Here is a 15,033-nt window from a genome sequence, read left to right as displayed (position 1 = left end):
TATTTCTAATCCACAACCACTCTGTCTTACACTTATCTTTTCATAATTTTTTCAACTTTCAATGGATGGATGGATGGATGGATGGATGGATGGATGGATGGATGGATGGATGGATGGATGGATGGATGGATGGATGGATGGATGGATGGATGGATGGATGGATGGATGGATGGATGGATGGATGGATGGATGGATGGATGGATGGATGGATGGATGGATGGATGGAAATTCTAGAATTCTATTATGCGTTTCCTTCAGGAAAGACACTTTTACAGTTTTCTTTTACTATTCTATTCAACTATTTGTTTTTTCACTGTGTAATCCGTGCACTGCACGGTCAATCTGTTTTGCCAAAGCCAATAAAGGAATAAAAGGATATTTAGCCAATTAGAAACAAGCTGCTGCACCTCTTCATCATTCAAGCATTAGAAATGCTACAGTTATCATTACAAAGAAAAGAAAAACATCTGTTTATTCTGAGATGAATAACATACCTGTCATCTTCATAACAGCTTTATATCAATAGAGCCATCTGCCCCACTACCCCACATCACTGTCATGGAAAACTGAGCCATTGCCACTGAGAGGAATTTACGAGTCCTAGGCCACTAAGCGTAACGTGTACGCTGCTCGCCTTGAACAACATACAGTCTGCCTTCAGAAGCTCACTCACCCATTGCACTGCACACAGACAGCGGCTAGCCTCACCTCTACCCTGTCTGGCCATGTAGGGACAGCAGCATTCGCTCAGTCTCTCTAAAGCGACTGAAATTACACAGATCAGCAACACCACTGAACCTCATCTGACTGCTCAAATGGGCTGCAGACAAAAGAGGGTCGTGCTGTGATTCAGATCAGATAGTAGGGGGCAATTGCACTGCACCAAACAGCATAGGGTTGCCCAAAGTGTACCTTACACAAAAACTTGTTTTAAGTTGAATTAATGGTGCTAAAATGCTGCACACTATATACACAAGTGAAGACATTAGGCATTAAAAACAGCTTTTTTTAGTTTTTGTTTAGTTTGTTTTTTTATATGTGGACTCAATGGACCATTTTAAAGTTTTAACATAATTAACTCAAAATATAAAACTTTCTAAAATTGTTAAAATTGCATACATAAAATAAGTAATATTCCAAATATACTGATGCATATATACACAGCTGATTTATGGCCTCAGTCAGGTTTACACAAAAAATCCACTGCTCTGACTGCATAAAAAGTCAGCATACACATGCTAAAATAGGATTAAACAATGCAACATGCAATCTCACAGCTTACAGCATCGCAATATACTGAACCATAAACCCTGTTTCAAGACATGTAGCATGTCATCTAGCTTTTTGCCAATAAACTGACTAACAGTGACTATGTCCCACATATACAGTAAGTAAAATGAAGATCAATTTCAAATTTTGAAATTTTGAAACAAGAGGACCAACGAAAACCAAGCACATTTCACACTACAATGCTAAACACTTTAAATACTGCTACGAGTCTATAAATCACTATACATCATTTAGGTCAAGAATACATCACAGATATTGTATGTTCAAAGAATATCCCCTAAACAGGGCACTTTATTCCAAGGGCACTAGTTAGCTAGCAGACCATAGAGGCATCTATGCTACATACAACAGGTAACTGCTTCAAGATTCCAGGTGTGCCTCAACTGCAGCAACTTTCAAATCCTAGTTTTTAAACATTTCTCTTTGTAATGCAGTATTAGAGACCACTTAAAAATTATGAGTTTCTTTGAATTGGCCAAATTAAAAACATCTGGAACATAATCAAAAGAAAGATGGATGATAACAAGCCATCAAACTAAGCAGAACTGCTTGAATTTTTGCACCAGGAGTGACATTATCCAAAAGCAGTGTGTAAGACTGGTGGAGGAGAACATGCCAAGATGCATACAAACTGTGATAAAAAAAACAGTGTTATTCCACCAAATATTGATTTCTGAACTCTTAAAACTTTATGAATATGAACTTGTTTTCTTTGCATTATTTGAAGTCTGAAAGATCTTTTTTTTATTTCAGCTATATATATATATATATATATATATATATATATGCTCTAGTGACATTTTTTTTTTGGAATTTGGGAGAAATGTTATTCGTAGTTTAAAGAATAAAACAGCAATGTTACTGTAATGACAGATGTATAGCCAGATCAATCTAGGAGCACTTTTTACTCAATCCATTGTATCAACATGTCAGTATATCTAACTCAAATTCCTCTTTCAACCTGCCTTTTACATAAATACTAGAAGCAGAATGCAAACTGTATTTAGCTAACCAAAAAAATCAGGCAAGATTCCTTTTCTGTATAACTTACAAAGCATATACACACAAAACACACAAAAAGCATACAACCTCACTGACAAACACAGGGTACTATTTTTGCATTGCTTTTGTGAATGGGACAAACTAGGAATGCTGTAGAAGAGTCTGTGGTAGTTCCTGAAAATGAAAAAAATAAATTTTACAGAGCTTAAAATTAAGACTGAATGTTTTCAATAAAGCAATCAGGAGGATTAGGATTCTAGTTCAGTAAAAAATAATAATTTAATATTTATGCATTTTAAATACCATTTAAATTGTATTAAATGAATTTAATTTTAATTTCTGCATTTCAGATCTTATTTGGACAAGCAGTAATTCTGCCACCTGTCCTGCAGATGGCACAATAACACAACAGTTACTCACAGACAGCAGATTGCAGTGCATTCAGAATATAGCTTTTTGCCAAAAAAAAGAGAAAAAAACATGCCTAAAACGCTTTTCACACACTTGTACCTTTTTCTCTGGTTACATTATAACCTAGAGAATATATATATATATATATATATATATATATATATATATATATATATATATATATATATATATATATATAAATAAAGATGATTATCTACCTGTCCAAAAAAAATGTGAAGTAAAAGGAATTCATGCAAATCCCACTCTTACCTTCTCACATTAATAATAAAAAAAAAAAACAGATAAAAATGTTTCAAAAATCAAGAATTGAAAAGTTTAAAAAGAAATCTGCTATCCAAAGTAAGTGCAGAACCTTGCTCATCCCACAGGGAAGTTCTTGGTTCTTGGTTGCCGCCAACTTCAGCATTTTTCTCCACCCGTATTCTGAAAAGGTCTTCCCATCTGCTCTGGGATTGGCTACTAGTTTGTGCTCACCAGCAGACTGCCCAGTGGGCACACAGGGGGTGTTACTATATTACAACTTGAGTGGAGCTGTTTATTTGATAATTACACCTATTACTACTGCTGCTGGGACTACTACCACTACCACAACCTCCCTCAGGGGGCCTTTTTCTTTTAACTAAAAACCGACAGATAAATGCATTACAATATATTTAGTGGGATAAGCACGGTTATTTCTTATAATTCATTATGACATTTTTTAATCAACAATCTAATCATGATCTTTCTTAAAACTATAAACACTTACAGTCAATGTTTATCCAATATTCTTGTATTTGAATGTCCCTATATTGTGTTCTGGTCAAATTTGATTAAAACTATATATCTGAAAGAGAGTAGTTTATTTAATATGATTATCACAGGCAATCTGAACACACTGAATCAATGCTGCTCATTTTTATTCACATTTATATTACTTTAATTTATGTACTCATATCAGGTGTTCCGGGTCAAAACAATTAACCAACAATTAGAAAGAAATGCATCATTGTAGGGGTTTAAATTATAATAAAATTATGATTTAGAAAAGATTTGTGCACCAATTTGTGTGCAGATAAAACAAATACCACATACAAGTAAACAACACCACAACAGTTACTTAGCAACACAAGCACAATATATTTAATTGGAATATGTCATAGTCAAATCAATAATAAAATTATGCTAATTTAACTAAAAATTTAGCTGTATGAGCTCCGGCAAAAAAAAATGCAAATAGAAGTTAAAAATATTTAACATGAAAACTTAAGCTGATTAAAAATCTATCACAACATTAAGTGATAAAACCTAAAAAGCATTATTGTGGATTTATAAATCAGCTAAAACAATCATTTTGACAAGTTATACTAGTTAACTTAAAATGAACACAACAAGAAGATTAAGTAATTCATGTATTTAAGGGTTTTATAAAGGGTATGCATATTAAATCATTAAACAAATTAAATAAACATATAATTATCATAGCTTGTCTATCATAGACTTACAATTATATTTTACCTTAAAGCACAATGCAGAACTTCATCATATGAGGGAAAGAAAGAAAAAAAACAGTATTGTCAAGATATATTTCCCCTAGTCATAATTTTTTACAGCAGGAGACAGAGTGGCTTTACTGCCACCTACAGGCACATGATGAAAACCTCTGAGGTTATATTTGATTTTTTTAAAAGAAATAACATACATTTCTGTAGGCAGAGAACTGGCTTTATTTGGTTGTAAAGGAACAAAGGAGGAGAGTCGGTTGCTGAGTTTTCAAAATACTTTAAAACAAGGCGTTTTAATTTCTTTCTATTTATATGGCACTCTTCTTCAGATATTACAGTTTGACAAATTACAGTTCTATGATCAAAACAAAAATGCGGACAGCAAAAGATTCACTTCACACATTACTTTAGAAATCCTGTGTTGGGAAGCATTACTATACTTATTACCTAGTGTTTTATTTTTTCTTTAAACTAGAGTACAGTATTTATATTACTGTATTAGGCTTTTATGTGCTTTTTTTAGGGGGTGTCGTCTAAAATAAGTGGCCATAAGCAATTCTCTTGGAGGTCTATCTTTCTACAGAATTCATCCTCAGAAAGTTAGATAGAGAGATAAACTTACAGGAAGGATTTTTTTTTAAAGACCTGTATCTGTGACTGTCAGCTTATGTCATTTTAACAGGTTAAACAGAAGCAACTAATAGGACTGGCACTAGATGGAACTGCTGGAACTGGAAATGCTGTCACTACTTGTTACTAGCACTTATTTCAACCAGAGACAATAGAATATTGTTAAATGTCCTGTAATTTGTTTATTCTTCACAACTTCCAGTTCCAGACTACTGCGTTTAGTACCTCCAGACTGGGGCGCTGATGTTCTGATTCAAGTTACTGTCCACTACCCTCTCTTCACTGTTAAGGGTCTTTGTTGTTGAAGCTTGCAATTCCTGAGCTTTCTGCAGAGATAAACAAATAGAGAAAGAAAAAAAAACTAACATTACCACCATGACTTATTTTCACTTCTAAAACACACAGTTATAGCCGCAGTAATATTCAGCTAATGCGCGTATTATAGAAAAATATGACATCAACATGTTTAGAAATTGTTAGCAAGGGTGATATGGCCATGATATAACAATAAAAATGATAGAAAATACCATTAAAGCTCAAAATAGAGTTTTCAAGGCAAAATACTGCTATTATAGCGCCTTTTTATTGTTTCCAAAATTATGATGATGTTATTGTGTATTATATTGTATGACACACCCCTAGAAATTGTAATATTATTATATATTTTACTTTAACGTTTTAAAACAGGACAGAACTTTATACAGATGTGCTCCATTAATGTTCTGCCCTGGTAAAACTGTCCTGTTTATATAAGCATTTTATACCGAGAATGTACTTGTAGAAAAATATCTTGCAGAGATGGGACTGTAACAATTGAAAGGGTCTGTGTTATGCTGTAAATCTGAGACTATAAAACTGTGTCCAATCAATGGAAATGAAAGCATGAATATAGAGCAAAAAAAATCTAATTGATCAAGAACGGAAGAAAAGGTTGCAGAGAACTCTTTGTTAGCATAAATCAAGATTAACTACTAACCTAGCCCCCATAATGATTTGCATTTGCTGTTTATTGTCTTTCTTTAATATATTAGGGACAGTAAAACATTAAATTATGATATTTCTAATATTACTTATGCTTAAGATTTTTTAATGTACATTTTAGATAATGGGTAGAAATTCTGAATTGTTTGCATTAGCCATGTGAGCATCCTTTATGAAGCTGTTTGATACCTGTTTAGGGTATATTTTCTGATTCTTTCTTGATGTAGTCTTCTATGTCAACATCTGAAACACAAAGAAAAGGCAACACTACATACTTGTTCTTACTCTGCAGTTACAAAGCTTTTCTAATAGGATCTATTCAATAATTCTTATAAATATCATGCTGATCTGTGTGCTTTACATTCATAAATGTAAGGGACCTGTATCTGTAATGTGAATAAATCTATGCTTGAAACATCAGGCACATTAAGCTAAATGATATGTATAAGCACAATGCATCACACTAAGACTCATCACTGATTGAAATATGACTAAAGCTGCATTTAGGGTTACTCTCTATAACAGAAATAGCACATCTCAGTCAATATGCTGTGCTGACTGTCACTAAAATGTCCCATGTATACCATAATTGAAAGCAGTGGTATTTATTAAGTCAATGAGAAAACCGTTAGAATGTCAACCATGCATATGATTTAGTAGTGCTGTGCGATATGACGATAAATATCGTAGATAGATAAATACTCTATCGTTTCTACAATAATTTCATCAATTATTCATGCAAATATATAAAGTAGGCTACGATAAAATGTATTGGCGTTAGGGTTGGGTTTCTATCATGGTTTTCTATTTTTGGGGAGGATCTTGGACTGATTTTATGTGCTACACGGCGCTCTGTTGCGTATTTTTACATTTTAACATCACTAGAACCGTCACGCTGATGCTGATCCTTCGTTGCGTCTCATAGTGCTGGTAAAGCTTTATATTTTGTCTTTAAGCTACTGCTTTGAGTGTTTGATATTTCGTTTTGATCTTTTAGAATTCATTAGACTATATTTCTTTTAGCATTTTGAGCTTAGTTTAGTTGGTTATTTTCCTATTTTATATCTAGTTTTCTGTTTTTATTAAACGTTATTAGCTTATTAGCTTGTTGCTGCCTTCTTTGTTATTTAGCATACAGAACGTCTCCCTGGTCTTTTTAAATGAATGTTGATTTATTCATTTAATAGCTGTATCTAACTATTTTAAGCCAGACAGACACTGTGATTTTTTTTTTATCGGGTGCTGAGAGCTCATCCGCATGTTTGAATGGTTTGTCTGCAGGAAAACGCATGTGATTTATATACTGACTCTGGTCAGACTGGCAGGCTGAGAAACTGCATGTCATGCAGCCCGTAAGCAGTAGAAAAAGCGCCAGATCCCCGCGAGCCACGCACCCATTAATCCACCTGCACATCTATAAACGCGTGGATGAGCGCGTCACCTTCCTCGGCCGGGTCGGGCTCCAGGAAATAGCCTGTGATGTAGTCAACTGTTTTTAATACTATTTTTATTTTATATAAAGCTATCATATGATAATCACCATATAGCTAACCAAGTATTATTGTTAACGAAAACGAACGAAATAACGAAAATTGAAAGTGAAAGTTCTCCTTAACTGAAACTAATAAAAACGGTAATTAAAAGAAAAAAACTAAAAAGAAATTAAATTGAACATATTGAATTCCCTCATTTTCGTGTTTGTTAATTTATTTATAATTTATTTATATAAATGTGGTATATCATGATATATATCGTTATCGTGGTATAAAAAATTCCATATGGTGATATATGATTTTTTCCATATCGCCCAGCACTATGATTTAGAATTACTTATTAATAAAAGTTGATATGTTAGTGGTGTAGTTCCTGCTTTCTTACCCTTGTGAACTGTCCGTTTGTGTTTCTTCATGGAAGAAGAGTAAGAGAAACTCTTGTGACAGACTGGGCACTCATAAGGCTTCGCACCTGAGTGAACAGGCCTGTGCATGGTCAGATGTCCTTTCTGACGAAAACTCTTCCCACACTCTTGGCACTTGTAAGGTTTGTCTCCTGTGTGTATTCGCTGGTGAACCAGTAGATCTTTTGAGCGATTAAACCTCTTCCCACACTCAAAACACTTGAGGCGACACTCGTCACAGTGAACTTGCTCGTGCCTCTTTAAGCTTCCTTTTTGCCTGAAAGTTCTCTTACAGTAGCTGCATTCATAACACTTCTCTCCAACGTGAACCTTCTGATGAACCGTGAGCTCACTTAATCGAGCAAACGTCCTTCCACACTGAGCGCAGTCATGCGGAATATCGTCAAAATGGACATCTGAAAAAGAATGATGCCCCTCATGAAATGCACTTCAAGAAAAAGGTACGTTTTTGCCATTTTGCCTTTTTTTATATTTTTAAAAGCACCTAAGCTTTTTTTTATTTAATAAAACATAATTTAAATGCTAGCCTTGTATCTTCAATTTGTCTGTTTTCACTTTTTAACATACTTTGGATCGGGCAACTCTGATGTGCATCAAAATTTCTCCCTCTTTACTGAAGTTACATCATTTTAACAACAACAATTGGATCTGTATCAAAATATCTTCATCGTAGAATTAGTGAATATACAATAACCACTCATCTTAAAGTGGCATCGTATTTAACAGTTAAAGATATTTGGTTTCAGACCAGATAATATGGCACCAAATTCTGACATGAAGTAATTGAAAAATCAAACAAGCCATGGCGGAAAAATAGTACTATTCATATTTTTAGAAAGTGAACAAAAAACTGTATTTCAATCATTCATATATATTTAAAAATAAAAATTGTTTGTTTTCCACAAAAAAAGTTTTTATTGCTTATTTGAGCTTTTAGATTTATTGCGAACACAGATGCTCAAAAATCTAGCTGCTCTGGGCAACAGCAACACACATACATACATAAACACATTAAAAGAACAAAATGACTGGGACAACCAATTATTGTTTGTTTTTTTTTTTAAATAAGGGTATTAAGTAAATAAGGGAATAATGCTCACTAAACTAGCAATTCAGTGCGTGCTTGCAAAAGTCTTACCTGTGTGGGCCACACTCTGGTGTCTGTTCAGAGCTGATCTTTTATGAAAACCTTTGTTACAGACTGAGCACTGGTGTAGCCTGTGATCTGGATCAGCTTCAGCCGGCTGCTCGTCCTTTGGGATAAGGTCCTGCTCAACTTGGTGTTTGTGAACAGGGAGATTTATCGGTTGACTAGGTGTTTTTTCACTGGCTTGTGGATTTCTCTCTGCAGAAAGGCAACGGGCCTTCACTTTGGGGACACCTGAAAAGAAATATCAATTACATCACCTGCACCTTTCTCCGGAGACACTGTACACATTTACATGCAATACATAATCCGATTACTGCAGAACATCAGAGTTCGTAATCCTCTCAACACATGAACATGAACTTGTGAAATCAGATAATGGGAAAATTACATTCCAGTAGATATTGCAGAGGTAAATCGTGCAATGTAAAAAAAAAATTATACCACCAAGTTCACCAAAGGTTTGTCAGTAAACTGATCAAAGTGTTTTCATGAACTTGGGTAATCAGATAATGGGCAAGCTTTAAGTTTACATGAGTCAGGCAATAATTGGATTGTTGCTTTGGAACCAGCCAGTAATCTCACTAATCTCACAGAATAAGACATGTTTTAAACATCATGAAAAAACCTAATGCTTTATTTATTCATTTTTTATCAAAACAAGAAGCATTATGAGCCTAGAGCTTGAACATATCAGCTAAAAGATATTGCTTATTTAAATAAATCCTTCAGTTTCAGCCCTGCTCTGTTTTGTGAGCATCTTGCAGGGGATGTGTTGAATGCTGTTTGTGTGTTTTCGGTACTACTGTCTGTTTTCACACATGCACAGTCTAAGAAATCTAGGAATAATAGATTATTTAATATGCTATAGAGTGTACTGAGAATGCACTGAGAATTAACATTAGTAAGCTTACTGAATGTATCCAGCTCTCTTTATTGGATTTCTTAATCAGATTTCTAGATCTTACACCAATGTAAAAAAAAACAACAAAAAAAAAACTGAAGTATACTGTCTAAATGACTACTAGAATGATCAGATAAGTAAAGAAATTTAAAGTATTTAAACATACTCATTGGTTTATCTTTCTCTCTGTTTATCTTCCTAAGCTGATAAAACTAAACATCCCACAGCATTTTTGATCAGCTTTAAAATTACAATCAACCCATTTCCATGAGTCTTACCTTGCTAGGAGGCATGCTTTAGGCAACATCATTAGCCATACTTACTGACTTCCTCGTAGAAGTCTGACGCTAGACCGGATGTACATAAGCGTATCCGAGCAGCCAGTTTCTCTGGGATATGAGATGATTCACTACTAATGCCCTCTACGTCCTCTAACTGAGCCTGGAGCTCATCATTAGAAGTCAACAGACCAGCCGAGATGTTCTCTGCATACTCTTGAGCATCCTTATTTAAATGTTTCTGCATGTGTCTTTTCAGTTCACTGGGTCGCGAGAAACTGGACGTGCATATAGTGCAGTTGTAAGGCCTCACGCCAGTGTGGACGCCCAGATGCTTCTTCAGGTCTCCGGAGCAGTAAAAGCTTTTAAAACATATAGCGCACTGGAAGGGTTTCTCTCCGGTGTGGGTCATGTGGTGCACGTACAGAGTCGAGAGCTGCCGAAAGAGCTTTCCACATTCAGTGCAGCTATAAGGCTTTTCCCCGGTGTGAATTCTCTCATGCTGCGTCAACCCCTTCCTCTGTCCAAACTCTCTTCCACAGTAAGAGCAGGGATAACACTTCCTCCCCGAGACGGTTCGCTCTGCTGAACAGAAAACAACAGAGGCAGCAATTATTACAGAGAAACAACTACAACAGAACAAACAATCGTTCAACAGTAAAACAAATTACATATCTACAGTATATGGAAATTCACTGGAGACTTCGATGATGCTGGGCAAAGTGAGCGGGACGAGAAGAAGAGGACGGCAAAGAATACGCTGGCTTGATACAATCACATGGGCCACCAGCAAAACAATTGCAGAACTCAAAGTAATCGTCGAGGACAGGAACGCGTGGAGAGAACAGATCCATAAAGTGGCCGAAAGTCGATTTCGACTAAATGGCTAATCATCATCATCATCACAGTATATGGATAATATAATGTTGCAATACAATGAGTAAAATTTCAAGAAATTTTTTTTTAGACATTTATAGATATAATTTCACTCTCTGATCCCATTTAATTATTTATCACTCTTTCTCCCATCCCCTACATTGTACCAAAATGGTACACTTTAATTCCTAAAGTGTTAAATGTATATTAATTTTATATGTAAATATGCATTATTCCTTAACTTTATGTATACCTAATATATCACGTTTTTTGCACAAATATTCATATCTCAGCAATTTTACAGGAAAAGAAAGAAACTTTCTTAAATTTTAATGGATGTCAATGTAAAAAATAGAGTATTTCTCTCAGTCCATTCAATGTGAACACACTAGGCTAGTAGTCAGTGTTTCATTACAACACAAAAAAAATCTATTAAATCAATTAAGAATCAATGTGTGTATTTAAAAATATTGCAATTAGGGTTGTGCCATATATCATACAAAATTTCTTGAAACGGGGTAATATGGTGATTTTTTCTTAAAAGTAGCCTTATTTTGTATCTGGTTTAAATATTTTCTGTGAAGCATTAATCATATTATTTTTGTATAAGGTGTATGTGCATGCACTAATGTTACATTATTTTTTGTTAAATTATATACATTAAAATATATTATTTTATACAAAATCTTTTTAGAATATAAAAAAATGTTTAGCGATTTATATGTTTCTACTGTATGTCTGAAAGTGATTTATTTTTTTGCAGTTGTATATTTTTAAAATGAATGAAATAGTTTTGTCATATTGCCAAGAATATAATTATTGCATAAATACAATTATTTTTCTTAAATATCAATATTTTAGTTGTTTTTTTTCCTTACAAAAACTGTCACATTTAATTTTATATAGCACCACAATAAAAAAAAAACTTTACACAGGTCAAGGCTAAGAAAGGAAAATCAAATGCTGTTTAAGGAGGTAATCAGAGGGCAAATGCAGTTGGACTAGAGTAAGCGTGTCTGACTGCAAATAAGTTGAAACAGGTGTGTCTGATCACAGCAACTGTGCTGACACTGTGCCTCCAGAAAAAGAACTGAAAACCCCTGATGCAGCATTTTTCCCCTCATGCTTTAAGCACAAAGCTCCTCTCAAGTTGTGAAATCATGGCTGAGCAAACATCAAACTGAGCAGTACTGAGGTCTTCTTGTGTTTGACATTTCCAGCCTAGATAAATTCCCAGACTTTGACCCACTGAAGAACAGTGAAGGATAATATGAGTAAAACAACAGTATCATACAAAACCTACTACAGTTTGAGAATAATGTTGTGATAGATCTTGATATTGTGATCTACATTACGGGTCTCATTAGTGCTTAAAACACTTCATTAGCAATCATTAGTATAATTAGTCCTGTTTAACAGGATGATATTCAGTAAATTTTTGAACAATAATCACAGTACTAAGTACAGTAGTTTTTTTTTCTTTTATTTGCTACTACTGGTGCATAATGTTCTTTTGTCCTTTTTTAATCAAGAAATTACATATGACAAATGTATTACATGGCCCTGCCATATTTTAAATGTATTCAAATTCACATGATGTGACATAGTAAAAGACTAAATACCTGTCTTGATGCGCTGCATTTTGTATTCCATTTCTCCAGACGTTTCTATATTGAAGGAAATAAGTATCAATAAGCATCCAACTAAAAAAATTACAAAAGATAAATCACCAGAATTTGATTTCAATTTAGAATACTGCAGAAGATTTATATAACTTATTGAATGCATGTGATTACCTTTTTTTGAAAGTTTTATTTTACAGATTTCCTCATATTAAAATGTTAGTTTTTTCTATTCTTATCTGATATTGTTTTTGCTATTCTTGCTGCTTCTGCTGCTGTAATTTGTGACTTATAATGATATTATTATTATAGTGATCAATCTAACTATGCTGTATATTTTCTGTCTGTATCTCCATAAAAGTACAGTACACTGGTAAAAAAAAAAAGTGTTTAAAAATATATTTTTTTTGTTTGTTTGTTTGTTTGTTCTATTATCACTAACTTTGTTTGTTTTTTGATGTTGTTGCTGCTGAAATATGTGACTGATTAACATAGTGATATGTTATAACATCCTAAATAAACTACAGAAACTACAGTATGAAGTAAGATCCACTATAAATAGTTTTTGTTAGTTTTTTTCAGGAGGAAAACAATAAGCATACTTTACTACACATGTAAAGAAGTACACATACAGAGCTACATTTTTAATGTTATTCTGTTGTTTAACAAAAAATAAATTAAATGCACGAGGCACTATATCTGTGGTCTATAACTGACCCCATTCTCGATAAATAACAAGTAATATAATTATCTTAAAGCACACCCTCAAAGCCAGTATCTAACTTAACCCCTCAGCCCACATTACACAGTCCCTGGTAATAACTACCTGTTCCACCTTAACAACAGCAGCTCGCCTGGCTGTGCCGCACCGGCATCTGAATGTAAACTGCAGCATTATTTAAGGTGGAACGGAACATCAGCCTCGGTGAAAATGAGAGAAAATAAAACACAGAAACTTACAGATTAAAAAATCTATCTGTGTAGACTCACCACAGCGAGAATAGCGGGTGTGATATCTGACAGCAGCAGTTTGTTTTACTCTGGGTTTAGAGTTTGGTAAAAACAACATTAGTTCCATGACCACATTGTGCAGGGGCAGTTTCTGCTGCCCCTGCTGCTCTGGAGGAGACACTACATAAACATGGTCTCAGACTGAGACTTTTTTACTTTAACTTTACTCTATTTCAAAGTCAAATATCTTACTCCTTACTCCACTACATTACCCAAAATCTAAAAAAGTAAAAGTCTTAGTTTTTTTGTAAGAATGCACCGATGTGTGAGTTCCGAGCTAATGCTGATATCCAATATTACACATATAAAATTACATATCTTCAGATGTGAATGTGCATATTTATATCCTACAGAGAGACTACACACCCCGGTATAACTCTAGAAACAAATGTAACATTTATATTCATTGCATTTTAGCTTTCAACCAACTGTATGCAAACAATAAAATGAAAGGTGTCTCCTAAGAAATCTGTTTAGTTAACTTTTTTAGTTCACTGGTCTCACTGGTCTCACACTGTTCACAGCTTAAAACATTCCTTTTGGTATTAATATATTAAATACATCTTGATTTGTTAGGACATCTCCATATGCCCTTTTGGGCTTCTCCAAGTGTCCTTATGGGTATCTCCAAGTGTCTATTTGGACATCTCGATGTGCGTTCTTGGGCATCTCCAAGTGTCCTTTTGGGCATCTCCAAGTGTCCTTTTGGGCATCTCTGAGTGTCTATGTGGACATCTCAATGTGTCCCTTTGCATATTTCCAAGTGTCATTTTGGGCATCTCTAGGTGTCTTATTGGGCATATCCAAGTGTCTTTTTGGGCATCTCTGTCATTTTGGGCATCTCCAAGTGTTTCTATGGATATTTCCACGTGTCATTTTGGGCATATCCAAGTGTCCCTTTGGGCCTGTCCAAATAACCCTTTGGGCATCTCCAAGTATCCCTTTGGATGTATCCAAGTGTCCCTTTTGGGCATCTCCAAGTGTATTTTGGGCATCTCCAAGTGTCCTTTTGGGCATCTCAATGTGTGTTCTTGGGCATCTCCAAGTGTCCATTTGGACATCTCAATGTGTCCCTTTGCATATTTCCAAGTGTCATTTTGGGCATCTCTAGGTGTCCTTTTGAGCATATCCAAGTGTCTTTTTGGGCATCTCTGTCATTTTGGGCATCTCCAAGGTCTCTATGGATATTTCCATGTGTCATTTTGGGCATCTCCAAGTGTCCTTTTGGATATCTCCAAGTGTCATTTTATGCATCTCCAAGTGCCATTTTGGTTATCTCCAAGTGTCTATTTTGACATCTCAATGTGTGTTCTTGGGCATCTCCAAGGGTCATTTTGGGCATCTCCAAGTGTCCCTTTGGATATCCCCAAGTGTCTATTTGGACATCTCCAAGTGTCATTTTGGGCATCTCCAAGTGTCTCTTTGGACATTTCAAAGTTTTCTTTTGGGCATCTCCAA

General features: G+C 34.7%; 2 protein-coding genes across 4 annotated transcripts in view; both read right to left on the bottom strand.

Moving 5' to 3' along the window:
* The window catches only part of si:dkey-225n22.4 (collagen alpha-1(XXI) chain), a 96,737-nt gene extending 91,584 nt beyond the window's left edge, over nt 1–5,153 (bottom strand). The window contains exon 1 of the mRNA XM_049480563.1: nt 5,064–5,153. The gene's annotated coding sequence lies outside the window, so the exon portion shown is untranslated. The remainder of the gene's footprint in view (nt 1–5,063) is intronic.
* On the bottom strand, nt 3,552–13,680 carry LOC125802449 (zinc finger protein 501-like). 3 transcript variants are annotated; one of them, XM_049480560.1, is made up of 7 exons: nt 13,555–13,680; nt 12,565–12,609; nt 10,112–10,651; nt 8,876–9,118; nt 7,698–8,132; nt 6,009–6,062; nt 3,552–5,164 (listed from the first exon to the last, which is right to left on the bottom strand). In XM_049480560.1, exons 1-6 carry the CDS (start codon nt 13,640–13,642, stop codon nt 6,013–6,015), a joined length of 1,401 nt encoding a protein of 466 aa, XP_049336517.1. In that variant the 5' UTR covers nt 13,643–13,680; the 3' UTR covers nt 3,552–5,164; nt 6,009–6,012. The 3 variants fall into 3 exon arrangements, with proteins under 3 accessions (XP_049336517.1, XP_049336518.1, XP_049336519.1); XM_049480561.1 differs by having other exon boundaries at nt 10,112–10,648; XM_049480562.1 differs by lacking the exon at nt 12,565–12,609.
* Between the last annotated feature and the right edge of the window lie 1,353 nt (nt 13,681–15,033).

Source organism: Astyanax mexicanus, chromosome 6 (genome assembly GCF_023375975.1).
Source record: "Astyanax mexicanus isolate ESR-SI-001 chromosome 6, AstMex3_surface, whole genome shotgun sequence".
Classification (NCBI taxonomy): Eukaryota; Metazoa; Chordata; class Actinopteri; order Characiformes; family Acestrorhamphidae; genus Astyanax; species Astyanax mexicanus.
Note: the sequence above shows the minus strand (reverse complement) of the source record. Positions and strands in the feature narration are given on the sequence as shown.

What these genes read in the sequence shown, in the direction of transcription:
- LOC125802449 (XM_049480560.1), bottom strand. Translation starts at nt 13,642, where the DNA reads ATGGAACTAATGTTGTTTTTACCAAACTCTAAACCCAGAGTAAAACAA. An exon ending in AATGCAGCGCATCAAGACAG is followed by an intron (nt 10,652 to 12,564) that starts GTATTTAGTCTT and finishes TTTTCTGTTCAG; the next exon opens with CAGAGCGAACCGTCTCGGGG. An exon ending in CCAGAGTGTGGCCCACACAG is followed by an intron (nt 8,133 to 8,875) that starts GTAAGACTTTTG and finishes ATTCTTTTTCAG; the next exon opens with ATGTCCATTTTGACGATATT.